Here is a 19,113-nt window from a genome sequence, read left to right as displayed (position 1 = left end):
AAGGGCAGATGATCCTTCTCTGATATATGCGCCTAGATAACAGCCCCTTCGATATCAGATGGCGTGCTTGGCCATGTGCACAAGATGACGCTTGGCTAGCCCCACACGTGATGGCCGGCTGTCAGGTATTGGCCGGATTTGAGCTTATCTCCGATTTGTCAGATGGGGCCCGCTACCTCTCTAATGTGCATCGCGAACTGGCCAAACCACCAGGGGGGCGCGTCGCGGGCCGTACACTTTATCAATTACTACTCCACACATCCCCGCAGACGGCTATAGTCGACTACGTATGCGATGAAGTTCTCAAAAGCCCTCCTGCCGCTACTGGCGACGCCCTTCGTCGCCAGCGAACATACCTCCAACTGGGCTGTTCTCGTGTCTACATCCCGCTTCTGGTTCAACTACCGTCACCTTGCCAATGTCCTGTCTCTCTACCGTACCGTAAAGCGCCTTGGAATCCCTGACTCGCAAATCATCCTCATGCTCCCCGATGACATGGCTTGCAACCCGCGCAACGCCTTCCCCGGCACTGTATACAACAACGCGGATCGCGCACTCGACTTATACGGCGACAATATTGAAGTCGACTACAGAGGCTACGAAGTCACAGTGGAAAACTTCATCAGGTTGATGACAGACAGAGTGGGCGAGGACATGCCACGAAGCAAGCGGTTAATGACGGACGAGAGGAGTAACATCCTAGTCTACATGACCGGCCACGGCGGCAACGAGTTCTTGAAATTCCAAGACGCCGAGGAAATCAGCGCATTCGATCTTGCAGATGCATTTGGTCAGATGTGGGAGAAGAAACGGTATGTTCCCCCTCCCAGTCCTTCCTCGCCACGAAACACCCACTAACAAAGTATTGTAGATACCACGAAATCCTCTTCATGATAGATACCTGCCAAGCAAACACCATGTACTCGAAATTCTACTCTCCCAACATTCTCGCAACAGGTTCCTCAGAAATCGACCAGTCGTCCTACTCCCACCACGCCGACAACGACGTCGGTGTCGCCGTCATCGACCGCTACACATACTACAACCTCGAATTCCTGGAGAACCAGGTCAAGGACCCGACTAGTAAACTCACAATGGGCGATTTGTTCGACAGCTACGACGAGGAGAAGATTCATAGCCGTCCTGGAATCAGGTACGATTTGTTTAGGGGCGGCGAACAGGAGGCGAGGAATAGGAGGGTCATGGATTTCTTTGGCAATGTGCAAAATGTTGAGGTGGAGGGTCGGAATGAGACGGCGTGGATGCAAGAGGCGGAGGGTGTTGTCAAGGTGGCTAGGTCTCATGATCAGAGCGTTGAGAATGTGAGCACAGAGAAGTCTGCACAGCGTAGCGTACGGAGAGAAGGTGCTTGGAAGGTTGGCGAGGAGCAAGGCTGGACAAAGCAAGCATATGGTGCTGCTGCATTGGCTGGCTGTGCGGGAATATGGCTTGCTGGCAGCTGGATAGAATCTATGTAGTTTACGAACTTCTCATAGGCCGTTACAACGCCTGTTCTCACGTTAATGATACCCACTGCAAGTAAATCTTCATCAAGTATGTTGTATTGCCTTTCATATCCATTTTCATGAACCACGCTCATTGTCCACGTGACTCTTTATGACCTAACAGGTACGAGGTATCGAAGAGCTCCCACCCAATGCACCTTTACCGGAACGCCTGTGGACCATAACCGAGATACTTAGACAGGGCCCTGAACGCCACTTGCGCTCTCCGCTCCTCCATATGCCATCTCTCTAAAGCCGGCGGGTACAGTCCACCCGTGTATTGCACAAGCACGCATGTACGCGTCCACCGCTTCACCAACGCCGTAGTTTGCCATGGACCCTGACTGCAGGCGCGCGGGCTTTGGATCGCGACTAGAAATAGCCATGCGGACCTGCAGAAGAACCGACTCGATCGAAGATACAGCACTCCAGCCATCATTCGTCAAGAGTTCCATGCACATGGCACCACCGGCAGTGACGTGACCACCTCCACCCTGGGCAAATCCGAGGAAACGAGGCCGGATAACGCGAACAAACGGCGGGCTCATAGGATAATCCTTACCGAAGCGCAGTTCCAGTACGATGCTCTTGACGCCGTGCTTCTTCATGTCTTGTGCAAGGGGGAGACTAGCTTCGAAAGAATGGAGTTCCACGATCCACTGGTAAATGTTCTCAACCCTGTCTTCATCAATGTGCCAGCCCAATTCATGAAGTGGTTCTTTGTTCTGGATCTGGATGAGATCTTTGAAGTCCTTCATCAAACGTCTGGTAGCAGCCGAGGTAGCCCATGCAGGCATCTGTAGCATGGGTAGGGTACTATAGTCTAGGGTACCGGGGACATAATCGGTAAGCGGCTTTGAGGACGAGGATTTTCCAAAGAGCTTGGACGACAATGACGATAGGGAACCCATTTTCGACTTTCCCTTGTCCCCGGGCAGTGAATTCGGTGTGGGGAGGAAGCCGGTGGTCTGTTGAAACTGGTCTTCTTCGTTCTCTTCGAAAATGGCACGATCCTCCTCAAGGGTAGCAACGCTCGCAGTTTCGTCGTCGTCGTCAATCTCGATGGGGTCATACTTGCTTTTGCCCGAAGCTTTCTGGCGTTTATGCTTCTGCGGAATGTTTAGCCAGGCCTCCAGAGTTCCCTGTGGATCGCTCACCCCAGTAGCTTTTGCCTTTGGCCGACGAGAGGCGGCAATGGCATGGATTGGAATAATGAGTGGACCATCGACGCCGCGAGGAGTATGGTTCGGATCCTGGTCTACACAAGCGAGCGGCCTACTGTCCTGTCTGCTGGCTCCTGCTGCGTTTCCAGTTGCAGCTCCAGTTGCAGTAGCAAAATTGCAGTTGCCTTCTCGGGTCCTCACAAAGAGGTAACGAGTCTGAATCCAATCTAACTGAGCTACCACTAGATGTGGCGAATGGCTGACATACTCCGATGTTGCATTGACAATCTCGTTCAGGGCCAAAGCCTGTTGAACTTTTAGCTCACTTCTCGGCCAGCAACCGGAGACAATATTATATCCACTATTTCCGCCGGAATACCCGAGGCTTGTCTGAACTTCTTGGGAATGATAGACCCCATGGCCGAAGGCTCGACCGTGGAGAGTTTGGTTGAAATGAAGGCCCTCTCGAATAATACTATGCCAGTTCTTAAGGGGACTCCCGTGCCATGCAAATAGAGTGGGATACTGTAGGCCAAGTCTGCTAGTAGTTTGTTGCACCGCTTGAATGAATCGGCGTTCCTTGTCGGGAGCACCCATTGCAAAACGGAACTGTGCCCAACCGCTCATACCGTATAGCCTCTCTTCAGATTTTCGACCGTTTGCAGGGTCTCCGTCATCAACCTGTAGGATACAAGCTCGATTCGAGGCAATGACCCAACGCAGTATCCCAACGGCAGCCGGAGAAAGGCGATCAACCCATGCGCTAAGCGTAGACTGGTGTTTCCGCATGAGATACTCCCTCATCTCCTGTATAGGGGGTAACAAGTCCAACAGACCCAGTATAGCCTGCGACTTGTCGTAATCCTGGAGGTCGTCGAAGTTGTGATCGTAAAGGTGGTAGGTTGCGGGCCGGAACTCGTTCAAGGGAGGCGGAACTGGCATCTGCTTTTGCGGTTGTGCGGCCTGCTGTCGATCAGTGCGCGATATGTGTGATTCATCCTCATATGTTTCCAGCAGTGGACTGATCGGATTAGATAGCTTGACTGCCGGATAGTACGATGCATCTACAACACGACAATGCAGAGCTTTCTGATAGTTATCCATCATACGAATAACGACCCAGTGACCTTTTGAGACAGGACACGCCCGCGTGTGATCATCAAACAACATCTCGCGTGTGACTGCATTGTATCGCGTGCTTTTCGCGGGCGTAGCTACAGTCGCGATTCGCGTTTGTTCAGGCACGATTGTTGCAGCATAGCTTGCAGTAATCGGCCCATAGTCCTTCTCGAAAGTTACTGGAGGTGGTACTGCTAGGCTAAGACCAGTAGGAAAGTCTTTGAGCGCGCCACCGCGCGCACTCATGTAGCAGAAGCTGATGAGCAAGTCGACGACTTTGGGTTGAGAAAGTATTTCATGTTCAATACTCGGGCCGAATCCTAGTGACATGTACTGGTACAGACACAGAGGGTTGTCGCAGACATAAGGCTTGATGGCCTGTAAGTCATCAGGCATCTTGCTGAAGCAGATTAGGCAAAACTCTGTGCACCTCACAAAGTGTCGGAGCACAAATTGCATGGCGACTAGAGGCAGAGAATGCTGTCCGCTGAATGAAGAAATGATGTGGTCGTCTGTGACGATTTTGGGCCACGCGTTGCAGATCTTCTCTTCCGCGTAGTACTTGTCGTGCGAAGCATCTTTATCCGTATGTGATGCTTTCAGGACCTGATCGTTGTAAAACATTTCAGCACCCTGCCATGGCATACCTCCGTATCGGTATTTGAGGAGCATGTGAAAGCGCTGGTCTAACAACTCGTTCAGGGCCCTAGAGATGAAAGAGTTTCGAAAGCCTGTAGGTAACGTTGTGAATGCGCTCTGTGGTTCGAACGATTGAGATTCTTGTCGCTTCGCGTCTTCGTGGCTGAGGACGGAGAATGCTGCTACGGCTTCAGAGATGGTTGGTTTGTATGTGGTACATATGCCGACACGGATACCGAGACTTCGGCGAGCTTGACGAGCATCATATGACCTCACTTCGTCCATATCTCTATACCCTGACGGGTATTGGAGGATAGCTACGAGGTACTCTGACGGCTCCACCTGCCATGCTTGCATAGCTTCTTCTGAGATGCCGAGCTTGCTAATGCGGACCGCAAGAGAGACATAGCATGCTTGGCCGCTCATTAAACCACCGAGATGGCCCACCTTGAAACCTTGGCTCTTCGCAGTTGAGAGATCATTCCGGACGCGCTTACGGAATGCAGCTGTAGCTTCTGTAGAGCCCTCACCGGGTACTGCTGCATAGTCTGCGATCCGAGGCTTTGACGGTAGCAACTCCTCGTCCCCAGGGAAATATTCGTCTTCATCCTCGTCGTCGAACTCGTCGAACTCTTGAGAATCAAGCATTTGGCGGTCACCGTCATCGTCGGTCGACTTGAGGCGGATGGAAACCAGCTCAAGGATCTCAGGAACAGTTTGCGCGTTGATGGTAATATCGTTCAGGGCTGCAGCGACGCTGGCGGAGGTGTTGTCGGCTCCAAAGATCATGCAGGTGTGACTAGAAGGATAGTCGGAGACATCTGTATTCAGTTAGTATATCTTGCTGCGAAGCCTTTGGAATCATCAAGAGGCCGCTCGCGCTTCAGACACGGTTTGGGACATGATCCTACCGGGTATAAGGGCAGAAATCTGCAGCTTCTGGCCGTCTGCCATGCACATGAAGGTAAATTCGCCGTCGTCGCCGCCTGGGCGCACATCTGAGATTCCCGCTATCGATATGGTCTCCGCAGCCTTCTGCAAGTCGGCCTGGAATTGCCGCCGCGGCATTTTGGGCAAGTTCGGTACAAGTTCTTCGAAGAATCAGTTGAAGTGGAGTCTGCTTGCGGGTTGGCCAAGGGCGGCGATTGAGCAAGTGCGCAGGCCGGTGGAAACGTAGAAAGATGTGGTCCTTTATGGAGGTGGTGAAATACGCGTAGAGCGCGTAGGAAACAGTAGGTGACGTCAATCTATGCACCTCTTCCAGATTGTGTGAGAAAACAAACGCGGAAAGGGTTACTAGGGGCCATGGAAAGAGCGAGCCAAACAATGGAGAGAGAGGAGAGAAAGGGGAGAAAGTGAGTGATCAATGCCCTCTATGCAGGCGGAATTACAGCCACAGACGCTTGTCAGGGAAGGATGTACCTGTGCAAGGCTGCCTGGCTTGATGGTCAACAGCAATTGTGGTGATGATGCATGGATGGAGCTTGTGTTGCCTGGAGAAGTGGAGCTTTGACTGAGCCGCCCGTGGACCCCCGCCATCACTTCCACAGGGTTAACCAGCGAGCCATTCAACGTGGACTCCCTGGTGCGAGTAGCGGGGCGTATATCCGTCCCTGCTGAATAGACGACGATGACAACACACAAGCAAATGGCTCTGGATGGGCGAGGGATGCCGTCATTTCAAGATGCAAAGTAGCGTACCCCTCCCCCACTTTTTAGGTGCGGGAGCGAAGCACTTCTGGCCAAGATCCCGAGATCTCGGCACTATTTCCAGCCCTGTCCAGGAACGCCTACGATAGCTCCTTAGGCCTCCGTAAGCAGCATGGCAGTATCAGACCAAAAGACGGCACCCAAATCTACACACGTAGCCGATCCTGCGCTTGCGCCATTCCTCCAGGAACGCTTTGACCCTGCCGACTATCTCAATGCCACGCTTCCATCGCTCTCGCTAGCCTCCAGGCCAAAGCCCGGCAGTGCCGCTTCGTTGGCTGAGCTCTCTTCGCAGACGCAAGACCTCCTTTCGCAGCTCAATGCGCATACAACGCGGCTATCGGCGATACTGACACAGTTGACCGATGACATATTGCGAAGCGGTGGGCGACTGGCTTACGAGGTCGAGGTGCTGCGGGGAGAGGCGATAGGGCTTACGGAAACCCTGACAGATGGATTGAAGAGCGATGTCCAGAGATTCTTGCCAGGTGGCATCAAGGTGAACACAGAATCAATAGACGATGGTGTCGCAAGCCCGGCAGCCATACCTGCAGATGCACAAGATGGAGATCAACGGCCGCCGATGGCGTTGGTAGGAGACAAAGACACTACACCGGAATACATTTCCGACCTCCGAACTCTCAGTACGGTCCGCTCGCGGCTCGAGACAGTGATCAAGGTATTCGGTGAAGCCATGCACTGGACATTACCGCCGTCCGAGGTGTCCCTGGGCGCCTCCCTCATCAGTGTCTCAGCTCCTGAGCCCGGCACAGACAACGCCTCCCGAGAGCAAAAGGGCAAGGAGTTTGCTGCCTCACTACGCTCCGAGATTGCCGATCTCATCACCGGTGATCCTGAAGGTGGCATAGAGAAGGCCGAGGCACGGATACAGGCGCTAAGAGACCTGGCGCGGGTCTGGAAGGGTACAGCAGAGGAGAAGGCAAGAACAAAGTTCGTCGATGGTCTCGTCAAGCTGGCGGAAGAGAAGCAAAGAGAGCAGGAAAAGGAAAAAGACGAGGACAAGGAACGAGGTCAGCAGAAGCCAGCTAGGAGTAGCAGTGTGTCAAAGCCACAACAGCAGCCTCAGCAGCAGAAAAGCGGTGGGTTCCTGGAGAATTTACAGAGGATACGAGGTTTCGTGGAATGAAGAATGCTTCTACCTAGTCTACGATCGGCGTCTCTGTAGGTGATCACGTGAACACGTGTGGTATTTCGGTGAAACACAGCGGCAAAAAGCACGTCGATCTTCACCTACGTCAGAGGTAGGAATTGCTGCATGATCATCGGGTCAAGTTATTGCTGGCTAGTGTCTAACCAGAGCAAGTCACGATAGTACATCACCATCGCGAGCTATCCTCATGCCACTGAGTAAATCTAAAACGTGCGTGATTATTCTCATTCCACATATCGTACAGTGCAAGACAAACAGTGCCTGAATTAACACGATTAAACAAACGTGCCTACCCCAACCCCGACTCTAGGCTACGACAGATCACCCCACAGGAGCCAGCCCTCGCAGGCGGCTACAACCATGGGGTTCACCTTAAGCCCAAGAGAAGGGGAAGGGGATATGCGGTTACCACCAACTGAACACATCTTCATCAACAAAAACGCCTGTGGAAGCCAACGTGCCCACCTCTCATAACGGGGTATCATAAACGACCGAACTCCAAAGTACTCCAACCCTCATCAACGTCTGTAGAAATCAAAGCGTGGGGATCCCTTCCAAGACGGCCATGGCTCGTCGTCCTTCTGCCTCGAACGCAAGGATTTGCTGTTCACAGGCCATCCGGAGCTTCTCTTCGCCCCTCTTTGCGTTATATAGGACCCACTGCTCGATAGTCATTCCCTTCTCGTGATCCGTAAGACCTGCCGAGACTAGTTCATAAAGGCGTTCAGGTGTTAGACCGGCGACCTCGATGTTGTCCAGGCCGGAGTCGATGAGGATGTCGTTCATAAAGCCATGAGTTTCCTCGTGAGAAGAGAAGAGGGCATCAATGTCTGCTGGCTTCCAGGCCAGAGTCTCGCGAGGCTCGTCTGCTTCGCTCATCATAGGTGGCGTCCTCTTAGGTGTTCCAACTGGTAGATCTGCAGGTAGACTTGACATGTCCATGCTCGATGCACGAGTTTCCCGCAATCCTGTCGGCGTCTTCTTAGGTGTCCCGACGGGAAGGTCACTGGGAAAGCTTTCAATACTGGAAGATCGAAGTCGTTTGGGTGGTGGCTGAGTGGTTTCTGGCTGTGTAATCTCAGACTGCATCATCTCAGATTGAGTGACTGAGGAGTACTCCATGGTAGTCTCTTCCATAGCATCGCTTGTTCGTTTTCTGCCACGGGTGCCCTTCCTACTCGCGGTCGACGCGGTTGAAGAACGTGCTGATGCACGCTTCTTTGTGGATGCCCGCTTTCCCTTCTTTGGTACTGGCACTGGCTTGTTGTAGATGTTAGATAGGGTGAAGAAGAGACATTCGGGTGAGCGGCGACGGTGCTCTTGCATAGGGTCGTCGCCAATATCCCATGCATCCAGAGCCAAGGCGCAATAGGGGCAGGTCACCCCGTCGGGTGTGTCTGTTGAGGGATCGTAAAACCATCCCGCAGCCACCATCTGGTCTACGGTAGGGTAGCCGGCAGAAGGGTCGAGAGGCCACATGTCGGCGAATGTTGACCGGCGCGCAGCCACCATTGAGTCTGATGTAGGGTCATCTTCCGTCCTGCCTGGGTCGCCTGTGCGCAGACGAATGCAAGCGATAGCAGCAAAGCCACAGCTTGGTGAATGCGTAAGATGCTCGAATGCAGGTATGTCCTCCTCCTCCCAGCCATCGAGCTGGCATTCGCAGCTGAAGCATTGGACATTGTCTGGACTGGCGCTTGTTGGCTTCCACACAAACCCGGCGTAGGCCAGGTCCTGGGCCGAGGGCGCATGTAATGGCCAAGCAGCTTTTGACTTTGTGCCTGCCTTTTTTGATCTGCTGCTGGTTCGTCTGCCCTTGCCAGTCGTGGCTGCTCCCTCAAAAGTCGCGAGACGCGCGTGGTACGAGGCCAGCGCGGCGTCCATAGTGTCGACTGCCGTAAGGGTAGCCGGGGGTTATAGAAATCTTTTCTGTGTTCTGCTCAATTGTTACAGGTCGCGGCTGAGTTGCCGTGCAAGACCGAGTGCTGCTGGAATGGTGTGGTGTGGGATGAGCGGTATTGGGAGGAAGTCGCGTCTGGACGCGGCAGGCGGGACACAAACATCTGCTGCGCCAAGACGGGGTTGCGGTTACGCAAGCAACGCGATTTTACGGAAGCAGCCGCGCCGCGCTTACGTCATCCGCCCTCTCACTTTGCCGAACATCAGGCATCGACGTCGGTACAAGATGTATCGACGACAGTCAGCATTCCGGATAGCTTGGTGTCGGAGACCTCTTGTACAGTCCAATCGCCGCTTCATATCTTCTGAGAAGACACAACCCATCGATTCGCCTCATGAGTTCCAATCGCTGCCGCCGGACTGGGAAGATGAAGCTCCATCACTCGACGACTTTACGCAATTGCCCAAAGACTTTGGGAAGAATCAGCTGATACAAACGAATGAAGAGTTCAAACGAGCATTAAGAGCAATTCTTCGGAAATTCCCGCCAGTCACGTACGCCTTCGCCTATGGCTCTGGTGTCTTCCCTCAATCGGCTGCGACAGCTTCGCGCACGACGCAATCACCTCATCCGAACCCTCCCGAGGCAATACTGAAATGGCAAAAGGGCGGGGGCAAGATGATTGACTTCATCCTGACCCCCCGCTTCTCTCAACACTTCCACTCGCTTAATTTGCGCAATCACAGAGACCACTATTCGTTCCTTGGGTCGCTCGGCTCAGGGGTCGTTAGCCATGTGCAGGATAAGTATGGCGCAGGCGCTTACTTCAATCCGTATGTCGTAGTGAACGGAACATTGATCAAGTATGCTGTTGTCAACTACGAAACCCTACTACGCGATCTCACCGAATGGGATACCCTATATTTCGCCGGCCGCTTGCACAAGCCTGTCAAGATCCTCCACGAAGAGCCCAACCTCCGCGTCGCGAACCAACGTAATCTCCTATCTGCCGTACGATGCGCGCTCCTATTACTCCCCGAAACCTTTACCGAGAAGGAACTGTACTCGACAATTACAGGCTTGAGTTACCAGGGTGATCCGCGCATGCAGTATGGCAGCGAGAATCCTAGGAAGATCGATAACATCGTTACACATCAAATAAAGAACTTTCGATACCTATACCACGATCTCATAGTGTCCCTACCCAACATACGATACGCCGATGACTCTGCGCTCCATAGCCCCGGCTGGATGGAGGATCAGGGTCTAAATCAGAAGATGTCACAAGATACGGATCCCGAGCGACGCGCCAACATGGTCAGGCGATTGCCCAAGAAGTTCCGCGAGAAAGTGTACTTTCAATACCGCGGCAAGTTTGGCATCTCAGGTCGAGACTACCAAGAAATGCTGGAGGCGAACAAGGACGAGACCGCTAGCGGTATAATGAAGAAGCAGATTACTAGTGACTTCGATAGGCGGATAGCAAAGGAAGATGATATCCCGCAAATGGTCACGAAAGCGATCAATCAAACGGTGAAATGGCCTTCAACTGTACAAACGTTGAAGGGACCTTTCACCGCTGGGTGGACAAAGACGTGGAGGTATTTGCAGGAGAAGAGGGAAAAGGGGAGGATGAAGTGATGCAATGAAGAACAGGTGGGCATGGCTATGACCCACGCCCCTACGTGCATTTTTCCTTGGTTCCGTCATCAAAAGCGAATAGCAAGCGAGTAACCAGCTTCAAGTGAGGCTCAGCGTGCAATCGCATAGCCGCCGTCGCTGAGCTCACGGGTCAGGCTTTGGAGAAGCGGAAGTACACTCATAGACCTTGATACACGAATGAATAATTCAGAAATCATTGAATCGCAATATGATAGCTGTCTTCATAACATACCAATGCTCGTGATCCAAATGATAAATACGAGCTATCCCGATCTTACCCTCAAAACTGTTGAGTCACCGCCGCACGTCTCCCCGCCATTCTCCACACCTCTCCACCTGCACGCGTCTCGCTTCCAGCGCACACCGTATATCCAACATCAGCACCTCAGATACAAGTGCTTCTACCCACTTTGCCCCCATCTACATATTATTTCTAACCCGAAGATTAGTCATCAAACAATATAACCGGCTCAATGGTCTAGTCGTATGATTCCTGCTTTGTAAGTTTGCAACATTGGTTCCATACCAAGACAGCAATCAATTCTAACAAATTATTAGGGGTTATTCAGAAAACACGAGTGCAGGAGGTCCCGGGTGTAAGTCCCAGCGTTCGAATCTCCAGTATATCAACCTCTAACATGTGTTAGTCAAATCCCGGTTGAGCCCGCTATTACTTTCTTTTTTTGCCTTTTTTGCGGGTATGGAGGAAGGACATGTAGAGGTCCTGCTATCCTTTTTTTTGCGAATGTAGGAAGCGTGGGTAGAATAATAGATGCATAGACAGGATAGCAAAGTAAAGGTAAAGTCAAGATGTATAGTACAAATTACGACATTGAGGTATCATGGTATCCTACAAACTCCAAGCCTGTGACCGACCGAGATTATACAAAATAATTACAACCCACACTATACACACAATCCTAAACGCCTGAGATACAAGCCAAAACAACTCAAACTTATCGACCCTGCCTTGGCCATTCAACTTCCAAGCCAAGAGTGCGATCAATCGCCTTCCCTTCGCTCTCATCTCTCCGCACATCCTCGCCCATGACAACAGTAGCAAGACGCTTCAGCACCTCAGCGCCGGTGATCAAATCACCCGTCCTACCAGGCGCGCAATCACCCATCTGGATCCTCTTCCCAGCTACCTCTTCGTACTCGTCGATATTCCTCAGGCTCATGAGCTGCATGAACACACTGCACAGGACGATGAGTTCCTCGGTCATGACCATGCTGTACCCCCAAGCGTGGAATTTGGCGCCGACCAAAGGCATGTTGCCATTGGCGGAGACGAACTTGCGAAGCAGGTAGCCGTTTGTGTTTGAGAGGGGTGTTGGGGGAACGATGGAGGGGCAGAAGAGAGCTGGGTGTTTGAGGTGTGTGTTGTAAAGCTTATCGAGCGCTTTGTAGTGGGTTTTTGTCCAGGGCTCGATCTTTGGAAGAGGTGTCAGTCGGGAGAGGATTGGGTGCGGTGCTGGTGGGGCGGGTAGGATGGCGGATTTGAGGCGCGACAGGAGGCCAGACTGCTCTTGAGGAGGTATTGAGTCCTCGCTCGATGCGCTCGATGAACTCTCTGGGGTGGTATCGACCTTCTGGGGTCTGCTGGAACGGGATGAGGATGGTTGTGTTTTGGGGGTCGACGCCTTGTCCGATTGGGGAGTAACTTTGGAAAGAGACGATGGCTTGCGTGCAGAAAGCAAGTTCTGCTCAAATCGTCGCTGCATTTTTGGCGGACTGGAAGGTAGAAGACTCCGCTCTTGGTGCGTCCGGCTCGGTTCGGTAACCTCTGTAATTTCGTTTAGGCTGCGTTCTTGTGGTTCATACGCGTCAAGGTACTCGTTTGCTTCTTCGCGCACTCGTACGATAGTAGACGCAGTGTTACCTTCCATCTCCCGACGAAACTGTTGCTGATCGGATGCTGCAGAAATCTTACTGTCTCCGTCAACAATGGTGCGAAACGGCGAACTTTGCGCAAGTGGTAGCGTGGACTCCTCAAACTGCTGCACTGAGCTAGTGGAAATGTCGGCACTATGAAGCTCCCGCCTCAAAGGACTGCTCTTCTTTGGGGAGCTCATAAGAGCTTGGAAGCGAGGCGGTGTGTCGATGAATGGGTTTGTCTTTGTTATCCCTGATACTTTCTTTGTTGCCATGGGCGGGGACGACTCTGCAAAACTTTCGCCCTGATCTAGTAGAGCAGACAAGCTGACCTTCTCAGTCTCTTGTTTTCTTTGTCTTCGGTTTTGAAAGCGAGACGGACGCTTTGGGTTGAAGACGTTAGGCATGTTTGATTGGAAGAACATGCCGGTGTCATCACTTTCTTCACCTCCAACATTCTCCTCTCCATCGCGCATCTCTCGGCCATCGGATAATGGGGATTCATCACGAATGGCTTCATCTTCATTGCCGTCCATCTGATTTGAGACTGTGAGATCCTTGTGTGTAGAGGTAGACTCTTTCGGTGGCTCTGCTTCATTGTGGATGTCGTTTGCATTCTTGCGGCGCCATGTCCTAGAAAGCTTGCCACGAACTGGCCTGGCAGGAATGTCCTCGATGAAGAGGTCGCGTGTTGGAGAGCCCTCATCTGCTGGCGCCTCCCCTTCCAGATTCGTCGAGCGGCTAGCCTCCTCTTGCCAGATATCACCAAAGTCATCTTGCCGTGCAGACTCTGGTTCTATCGCCTCGTCTTCGTTGGTGTTTGCTTGTGCCGCGCTTATAGCTGCACGCGAAGGAGTGTCGACTCGCCAGCTCATCTCGTTTTCGCTTCGCGCAGGACTCAGGGGTGCACTGTCCATCTCATCGGCATTCAAGGTTGGGTACTGGACGTCGGCTGCGGCTGCGGGCTCCGACGCTGTGACGACATGATCCTGATCTTCTGGTGTAAGAAGACGCGATTGACTGTACTTTCGTCGCGTTCGGAACACACCTTGTTTGGGGGCGGTCTTGGGTTGTCCTCTAATCGGACTCGAGGGAAGAGGTGGACTGGCCTCCTTCGTCTGACCCTCTGCAAGCTGCTCCCCAAGACGCAGACCTGCCTGAAGCTCCTTTCGTGTACTGTCGCTGAAACCTCGGAAAAGATCGTCTAATTGGTCGCGGTTCTCATCAAGCGCTTTCTGTGAAGTCTCTGGTGTAAGTCGGTCAGGGTCTAACAGGCCTTGCAAAGCCACACCAGCAGTCACTGCACGACCGAGCCCTGGACTCTGCGACTTTGAGGCAGAGGACCGAGGAGCATCGGGTGGGGCTGATGGAATCTCGGCGTCCATGGCTGGGGTCACATGACGTGATGTTTTGGGGCGTCCTGAGCTGGCAGCCGCTTCAACAGTGAGGCTCTGTGATGGTGGCAATGCCTGCTCTTCGCGACTCGGAGGCTCAGACGAAGATGGCCGCAAGAATTCATTCCTGAGCTTTGATCCACTGGCTGCAGCTCTGGTAGTTTGTGCTTCTTCAGGTTGCAACGGGCTGCTCCGTGGACCATTGCTGCGCAATGAATCGACCGATATCATGCTAAAGGTCATGCTGTCGAGAACAGTCGTATCATCCAGCTTTCGCGTTGTGCCTTCGTCGAAAGCGTATTTGGTAGTGGCATCCTGTTCTCCGGGCTCATCTTCGTATTCTTGGGCATCTGGAAGGTCGTCGTCGTAATCACCATCTACATTACCACCTCCGTCACTTGAGTGTGCAGAGGTCTCGCTTGGCGTGAGAAGGCTACCCTCACGGTCCTCGGAGACGTAACGATCTTGGCTGGTTCTAAAGGCGTCGTCTTCTCCACTAGTTGGCGTGAGCACGTCGCTATCTTTCTCCTCTTCCGATTCAATTAGGACGACCTTGTTTGCATGTGGGGTGCCTTTACGAGTTCGCAAATTCCTTCCTGATGCTGTTCGAACAGGTGTGTCTGGAGGGTCAATCGACGATGTTCGTTGTGCGGGGTCAGAGGAGTCTGCAAAGCGTGCACTCTTCTTCGATCCTCCTGTCACTGAACTTGAGTAGGGAGCAGGGGTTATCTCTCGGATTGGCCCATCTACAATGATGTCGTCGTTCTCAGTCGCTGGCTGCACGCTCTTCCTGGGACGGCCTCTCCTCCTCTTAGGGGGTACGTCGGTGTCCACATCGGCGGCGCTTGACTCTCCAGCTCTCATGTTGATGTCTCGGGATCCTGATCGTGCCGTTCTCTTCACTGGTGTACCTTTTCGCTTAGGCTTGGGCTTGGGATTCGGGGAGGCGGCGATGTCCGACTTCCTCGGCCGGCCGCGAGGGCGTTTGACGGGCGAAGACATGTCGTGGTCCTTCAAAGGCACCGTTGTTGTTTTAGTTCTCGTCACGCGCTTCACGGATGGAGACTCGGCGTTCTCTTCGTCTGTTCCTGGTTCGGCTTGGACGGTGACCTTGATGCGCCAGGGACTTGCGCCGGGCCCTCTAGGCGTACTCATAATCATCGACTTGGATGGCGACGAAAACATCATTTCGGACGCTTCCAATCTACGATGCTGCTTCGTCGGCGAGCTGGCCGTCATCGGGTTCCTTGCGACGGATTTGCGCCGTGATGCCGGTGTGTTGTCATTGAAGGAGAGCGCCAAGGGATCAGGGCTTGAGTCGTAGCTGCGATCGCTATGAGGGCCTTCACCTGCGACAGCGCTTCGACCACGGGACGCCATGGTTTGGGACTGGTTTGAGGATATGTCTAAGTTGTTAGTGCGATAGTAATGATCATGGTGGGGAAACAGATGTGCATCCGTGACGTGTGGGACGGGGATGCGCGCCGTCGTCCTAGCAACTATCTAATCGGTAGTAGCCGCGCGCAACATCACCAACAAAGGAAGCCTGCAGGCGATCCAACGCAGGGTACGGGTTTGCGATGGGTATTCATGGGTAGGTCCCGTATTGCACCTTGGGGGAGCTTATACTAATTTGCGCAGTATTTACAAAGAGATCGGCCCAGGCAGACGCGTAGCACTGTCCAAACTCGCCGTTGAAAAGTTCGAAGAGACTGGCCGACCACTGCGCATCGCTATTGATACATCCATATGGCTCTTTCAGATACAGGCCAGCAAAGGTAGGCGCTTACGTTTGAGCATATATGGTAGTAGGGCTAACAGTGCCAGGTGGAACTAACCCGGCCTTACGAACTTTCTACTACCGTCTTCTTCGATTGATCGCCCTCGCTATTCACCCCATTTTTGTTTTCGACGGACCAAACAAGCCCCCGTTCAAGCGAAATAAACGTACCGGGCCCAATGTCGCCTCTATCCCCGAATTCCTCGCAAAGCAGCTTCTGAAACAGTTCGGCTACCCTATACATCTTGCGCCGGGCGAGGCAGAGGCAGAATGCGCATTGTTACAAAGAGAAGGGATCGTTGATGCAGTGCTGAGTGAGGATGTTGACACCCTCATGTTTGGAAGTGGTATCACGATACGCAACTGGTCTCCAGAGAAGTCTGGAAACACGCCCACCCACGTGAACGTCTACGATGCGGTTGAGACAAAGAACGGACAATCGGGGCTTGACCGCGAGGGGATGATCTTGGTCGCGATGATGAGCGGTGGAGATTATGTGCCAGAAGGTATACCAGGCTGTGGACCAAAGACAGCATGCGAGGCTGCAAAGGCGGGATTTGGCGCCGAGCTGTGCAAGATTCCCAAGAACGACGCCCGAGCCATGTCTGAATGGAAGGCAAGGCTGCAGCACGAGCTCAAGACGAACGAAAGCAAGATATTCAAACGCAAACACGGAGCTCTCAAGATACCAGACGACTTCCCACGGTTGGATATTCTTGGATACTACACACATCCGGCAATCTCGAACCAGGCTGGGTTGGACAAGTTGCGTCGGTCCATCAATTGGGACAAGGAGCTGGACTTCTCAGGCCTACGCGAGTTTACGCATGATGCATTCGATTGGGTCAAGTTAGAGGGCGCGAAGCACTTCATTCGCAGTCTTGCGCCGTCCATGGTTGTTCGTCAGCTACGAATGTGCGCGGAACAGCGTGAGCGATTACCTACCACAAATGTCCAGGCAATACAGGAAGACGAGTCACTTGTGGTCAAAGGCCTTCATGGGAAACGTCAGCATCCTGTTACCGATAACTGTACAGAGCTACGAGTTAGCTTCACACCCATTGAACTCGTTAAGATCGATTTGAGTAAAGAAGACCCGGATGATGATATCGAGATACCGCCACCCAGCTCACAGCAAGCTGGAGGAGATGCAGATCTCGATGATGACATGGACGACGATGGACCAAAGAAACGTGGACCCACCAAATTTGATCCTACGAAGGATGCACGAATATGGGTGATGGAGACATTCGTGAAGATTGGCGTTCCACTAAAGGTTCAAGACTGGGAAGCAGAGCGACAAAGGAAGTTAAAACCCAAGCGTGCAGCAACACCCCAGGAATCTGTTGATACTGCACCGAAGACCAAGCCTGCGGCCAAAACGAAGACGACCAAGAACCAGCCCCAGGCTCGTATTGAGACGTTTGCAAAGGTTACCAAACCTGGGTTGAGGTTGGCGCGAGCTCTTGCGCAGTCGCAAGAAAAGATTTCCGATCCTCCCCTAACACCGCCTCGGCCGACGACACAACCACAAGAAGACGTGTTAGATTTGTCGTCTCCATCCCCAGTGAGAACTCGGGCTCAGGCACCACCACAACCACAACGCCAGAAGTCCCTGTCTCCAGTGCCGATCGAACTGCCTCCAAGTGTAACTAAGCGGAGAAGGCGTGCCCCAATCCAGCGCTCAAAGACACTTCCTGCAGATACCAGTACCATACTTGATCGACCCTCGACGCCTCCTCTTCCTACCTCGATAGAGACACTGGATCTTGTTGACTCGCCTGCCCGCCCCTCCCCTTCACAGCTGCCCGCCAAGAAAGCGAAGACACGGCGAACGAAAGATGCAGCGACCACAAGAGCATCTCGCGATAAATCCGTACATATACCATCTGTGAAGTCGATGCAGTCTACATTAGATGCATGGCGAGCATCAGTCACGCCAACCAAGCCACGACGCGCAACCCCAGCTCTCGATTCACAGCCGGCTCCTCCGCCACCGCGACTTCGCTCCGTATCGGAAGAAGTTGACTCCCTAGATTTGACCCTCTCGCCGGAAGACTCGGGTGCGGCGCGAATCCATCAGGATGACAGCGCTGTTCTAAGGATTGTTGCATCATCTGTGGCACGCCCACCATTAACATCCTTATCACCAAATACTTCGAACACGTCCACGCAATCAAGATCCTCCGGCTCGGCTAAGAAGAAGAGCGTAAAAGATATCTTTGGACCTCGCCGCACCTCGCCTCGTCTTAGCAAAATCACATCTGCACCTGCTGAACTTGCTACTCTGGATCTCACATCTCCGCGTTTGGCGCCAGCGAAACCGAAACAGACATCTCCAACAGTTGATACAATTGACTTGACAGAGCTATCATCGCCTGTATTTGAGCGTGTATCAGAGCCCCAGCAGCAACCGTCAGTCACAGCGCTGATATCTCCACCGCAGACACATTCCTCGCCGTCATTACGAAGTCAGAAGTCCACTTCACCCCAGCAGCCATCCCGAGCCTCGCCGCCAGCAGCATGGAAGGCAAGGGAGAGGAAGAAACGCGCAATCATTTTGCGAAAGAGCGTACCTGGTGCGTGGGATTTCGTGGATGTAGACAGCCCTGAGAAGACAGGTGAAGGCGCAGTAGGACTTGTACCGAAGGGCAAAGATAGACGCAAATGGCGAGAAAGCGCTGTTGAAGAGCTGGATCTGACTTAGCATGGTTGGGTGATTGTTGTTCGAGTTAATGATGATGGAAACGTGTGTGATTTTTCACAGTCATTGATATTAAGCGCGGAGTTGGGAGGTTTAATGAATTTATTAATATTTCCAAACTCTTTGTGCGAGGACTTCTAATACTAGGATGTTGATTGAGAAGGGTTTCAAACTTGCAGTGATTAGCACAAAAGTCATTGAGTAGGTGTGGGATTATCATCCCCCTAATTTACTTGTTGAAATCTGCAAGAGTAGGCATGCATGCGTATACAGTACAACTCAGACGATGGATAAGGGCTCAAATTTAGATGATATACTTCCACAACGCCCGGAGAGCTCTCCGTCGCCAAGATCTCGCGTCAAAGGGCGCCAGGTGGGGGAATACGGACTACATACTTCGCTTAGACACCGCCCGCCCACTTACCCCTCATCCAAACCTCATACGTAACGACCCAAGAGCCCACGGCGCCGCCCTCGCTTCAAGCAATTCT

The 19,113-nt window shown here is 52.7% G+C and overlaps 8 protein-coding genes across 8 annotated transcripts; 4 read left to right on the top strand and 4 right to left on the bottom strand.

The window, feature by feature from the left end:
• Positions 1–294: 294 nt before the first annotated feature.
• Positions 295–1,478, top strand: PtrM4_060420 (GPI8, Glycosylphosphatidylinositol transamidase (GPIT), subunit GPI8; the record flags this gene model as incomplete). Its single annotated transcript, XM_001932793.2, has 2 exons — positions 295–812; positions 872–1,478. 2 exons carry the CDS (start codon positions 295–297, stop codon positions 1,476–1,478), a joined length of 1,125 nt encoding a protein of 374 aa, XP_001932828.2.
• A 221-nt stretch (positions 1,479–1,699) lies between these two features.
• On the bottom strand, positions 1,700–2,416 carry PtrM4_060410 (Ubiquitin-protein ligase; the record flags this gene model as incomplete). The annotated part of the gene is made up of 1 exon (XM_066105501.1): positions 1,700–2,416. One exon carries the CDS (start codon positions 2,414–2,416, stop codon positions 1,700–1,702), a length of 717 nt encoding a protein of 238 aa, XP_065964128.1.
• Positions 2,417–5,290: 2,874 nt separating this feature from the next.
• Positions 5,291–5,494, bottom strand: PtrM4_060400 (uncharacterized protein; the record flags this gene model as incomplete). The annotated part of the gene is made up of 1 exon (XM_001932792.2): positions 5,291–5,494. One exon carries the CDS (start codon positions 5,492–5,494, stop codon positions 5,291–5,293), a length of 204 nt encoding a protein of 67 aa, XP_001932827.2.
• Positions 5,495–6,248: 754 nt separating this feature from the next.
• On the top strand, positions 6,249–7,283 carry PtrM4_060390 (COG7 domain containing protein; the record flags this gene model as incomplete). The annotated part of the gene is made up of 2 exons (XM_066105500.1): positions 6,249–7,087; positions 7,196–7,283. 2 exons carry the CDS (start codon positions 6,249–6,251, stop codon positions 7,281–7,283), a joined length of 927 nt encoding a protein of 308 aa, XP_065964127.1.
• Positions 7,284–7,841: 558 nt separating this feature from the next.
• Positions 7,842–9,191, bottom strand: PtrM4_060380 (BIR domain containing protein; the record flags this gene model as incomplete). The annotated part of the gene is made up of 1 exon (XM_001932790.1): positions 7,842–9,191. The coding sequence occupies one exon, from the start codon at positions 9,189–9,191 to the stop codon at positions 7,842–7,844; it is 1,350 nt and encodes a 449-aa protein (XP_001932825.1).
• A 301-nt stretch (positions 9,192–9,492) lies between these two features.
• On the top strand, positions 9,493–10,848 carry PtrM4_060370 (mitochondrial import protein mmp37; the record flags this gene model as incomplete). The annotated part of the gene is made up of 1 exon (XM_001932789.2): positions 9,493–10,848. One exon carries the CDS (start codon positions 9,493–9,495, stop codon positions 10,846–10,848), a length of 1,356 nt encoding a protein of 451 aa, XP_001932824.1.
• A 977-nt stretch (positions 10,849–11,825) lies between these two features.
• PtrM4_060360 (Treacle multi-domain protein) lies at positions 11,826–15,518 on the bottom strand (the record flags this gene model as incomplete). The annotated part of the gene is made up of 1 exon (XM_001932787.2): positions 11,826–15,518. One exon carries the CDS (start codon positions 15,516–15,518, stop codon positions 11,826–11,828), a length of 3,693 nt encoding a protein of 1,230 aa, XP_001932822.2.
• A 200-nt stretch (positions 15,519–15,718) lies between these two features.
• PtrM4_060350 (XPG-I multi-domain protein) lies at positions 15,719–18,625 on the top strand (the record flags this gene model as incomplete). The annotated part of the gene is made up of 3 exons (XM_001932786.2): positions 15,719–15,732; positions 15,780–15,916; positions 15,966–18,625. The coding sequence occupies 3 exons, from the start codon at positions 15,719–15,721 to the stop codon at positions 18,623–18,625; spliced, it is 2,811 nt and encodes a 936-aa protein (XP_001932821.2).
• Positions 18,626–19,113: the final 488 nt, after the last annotated feature.

This window comes from Pyrenophora tritici-repentis, chromosome 2 (genome assembly GCF_003171515.1).
Source record: "Pyrenophora tritici-repentis strain M4 chromosome 2, whole genome shotgun sequence".
NCBI classification, from domain to species: Eukaryota; Fungi; Ascomycota; class Dothideomycetes; order Pleosporales; family Pleosporaceae; genus Pyrenophora; species Pyrenophora tritici-repentis.
Note: the sequence above shows the minus strand (reverse complement) of the source record. Positions and strands in the feature narration are given on the sequence as shown.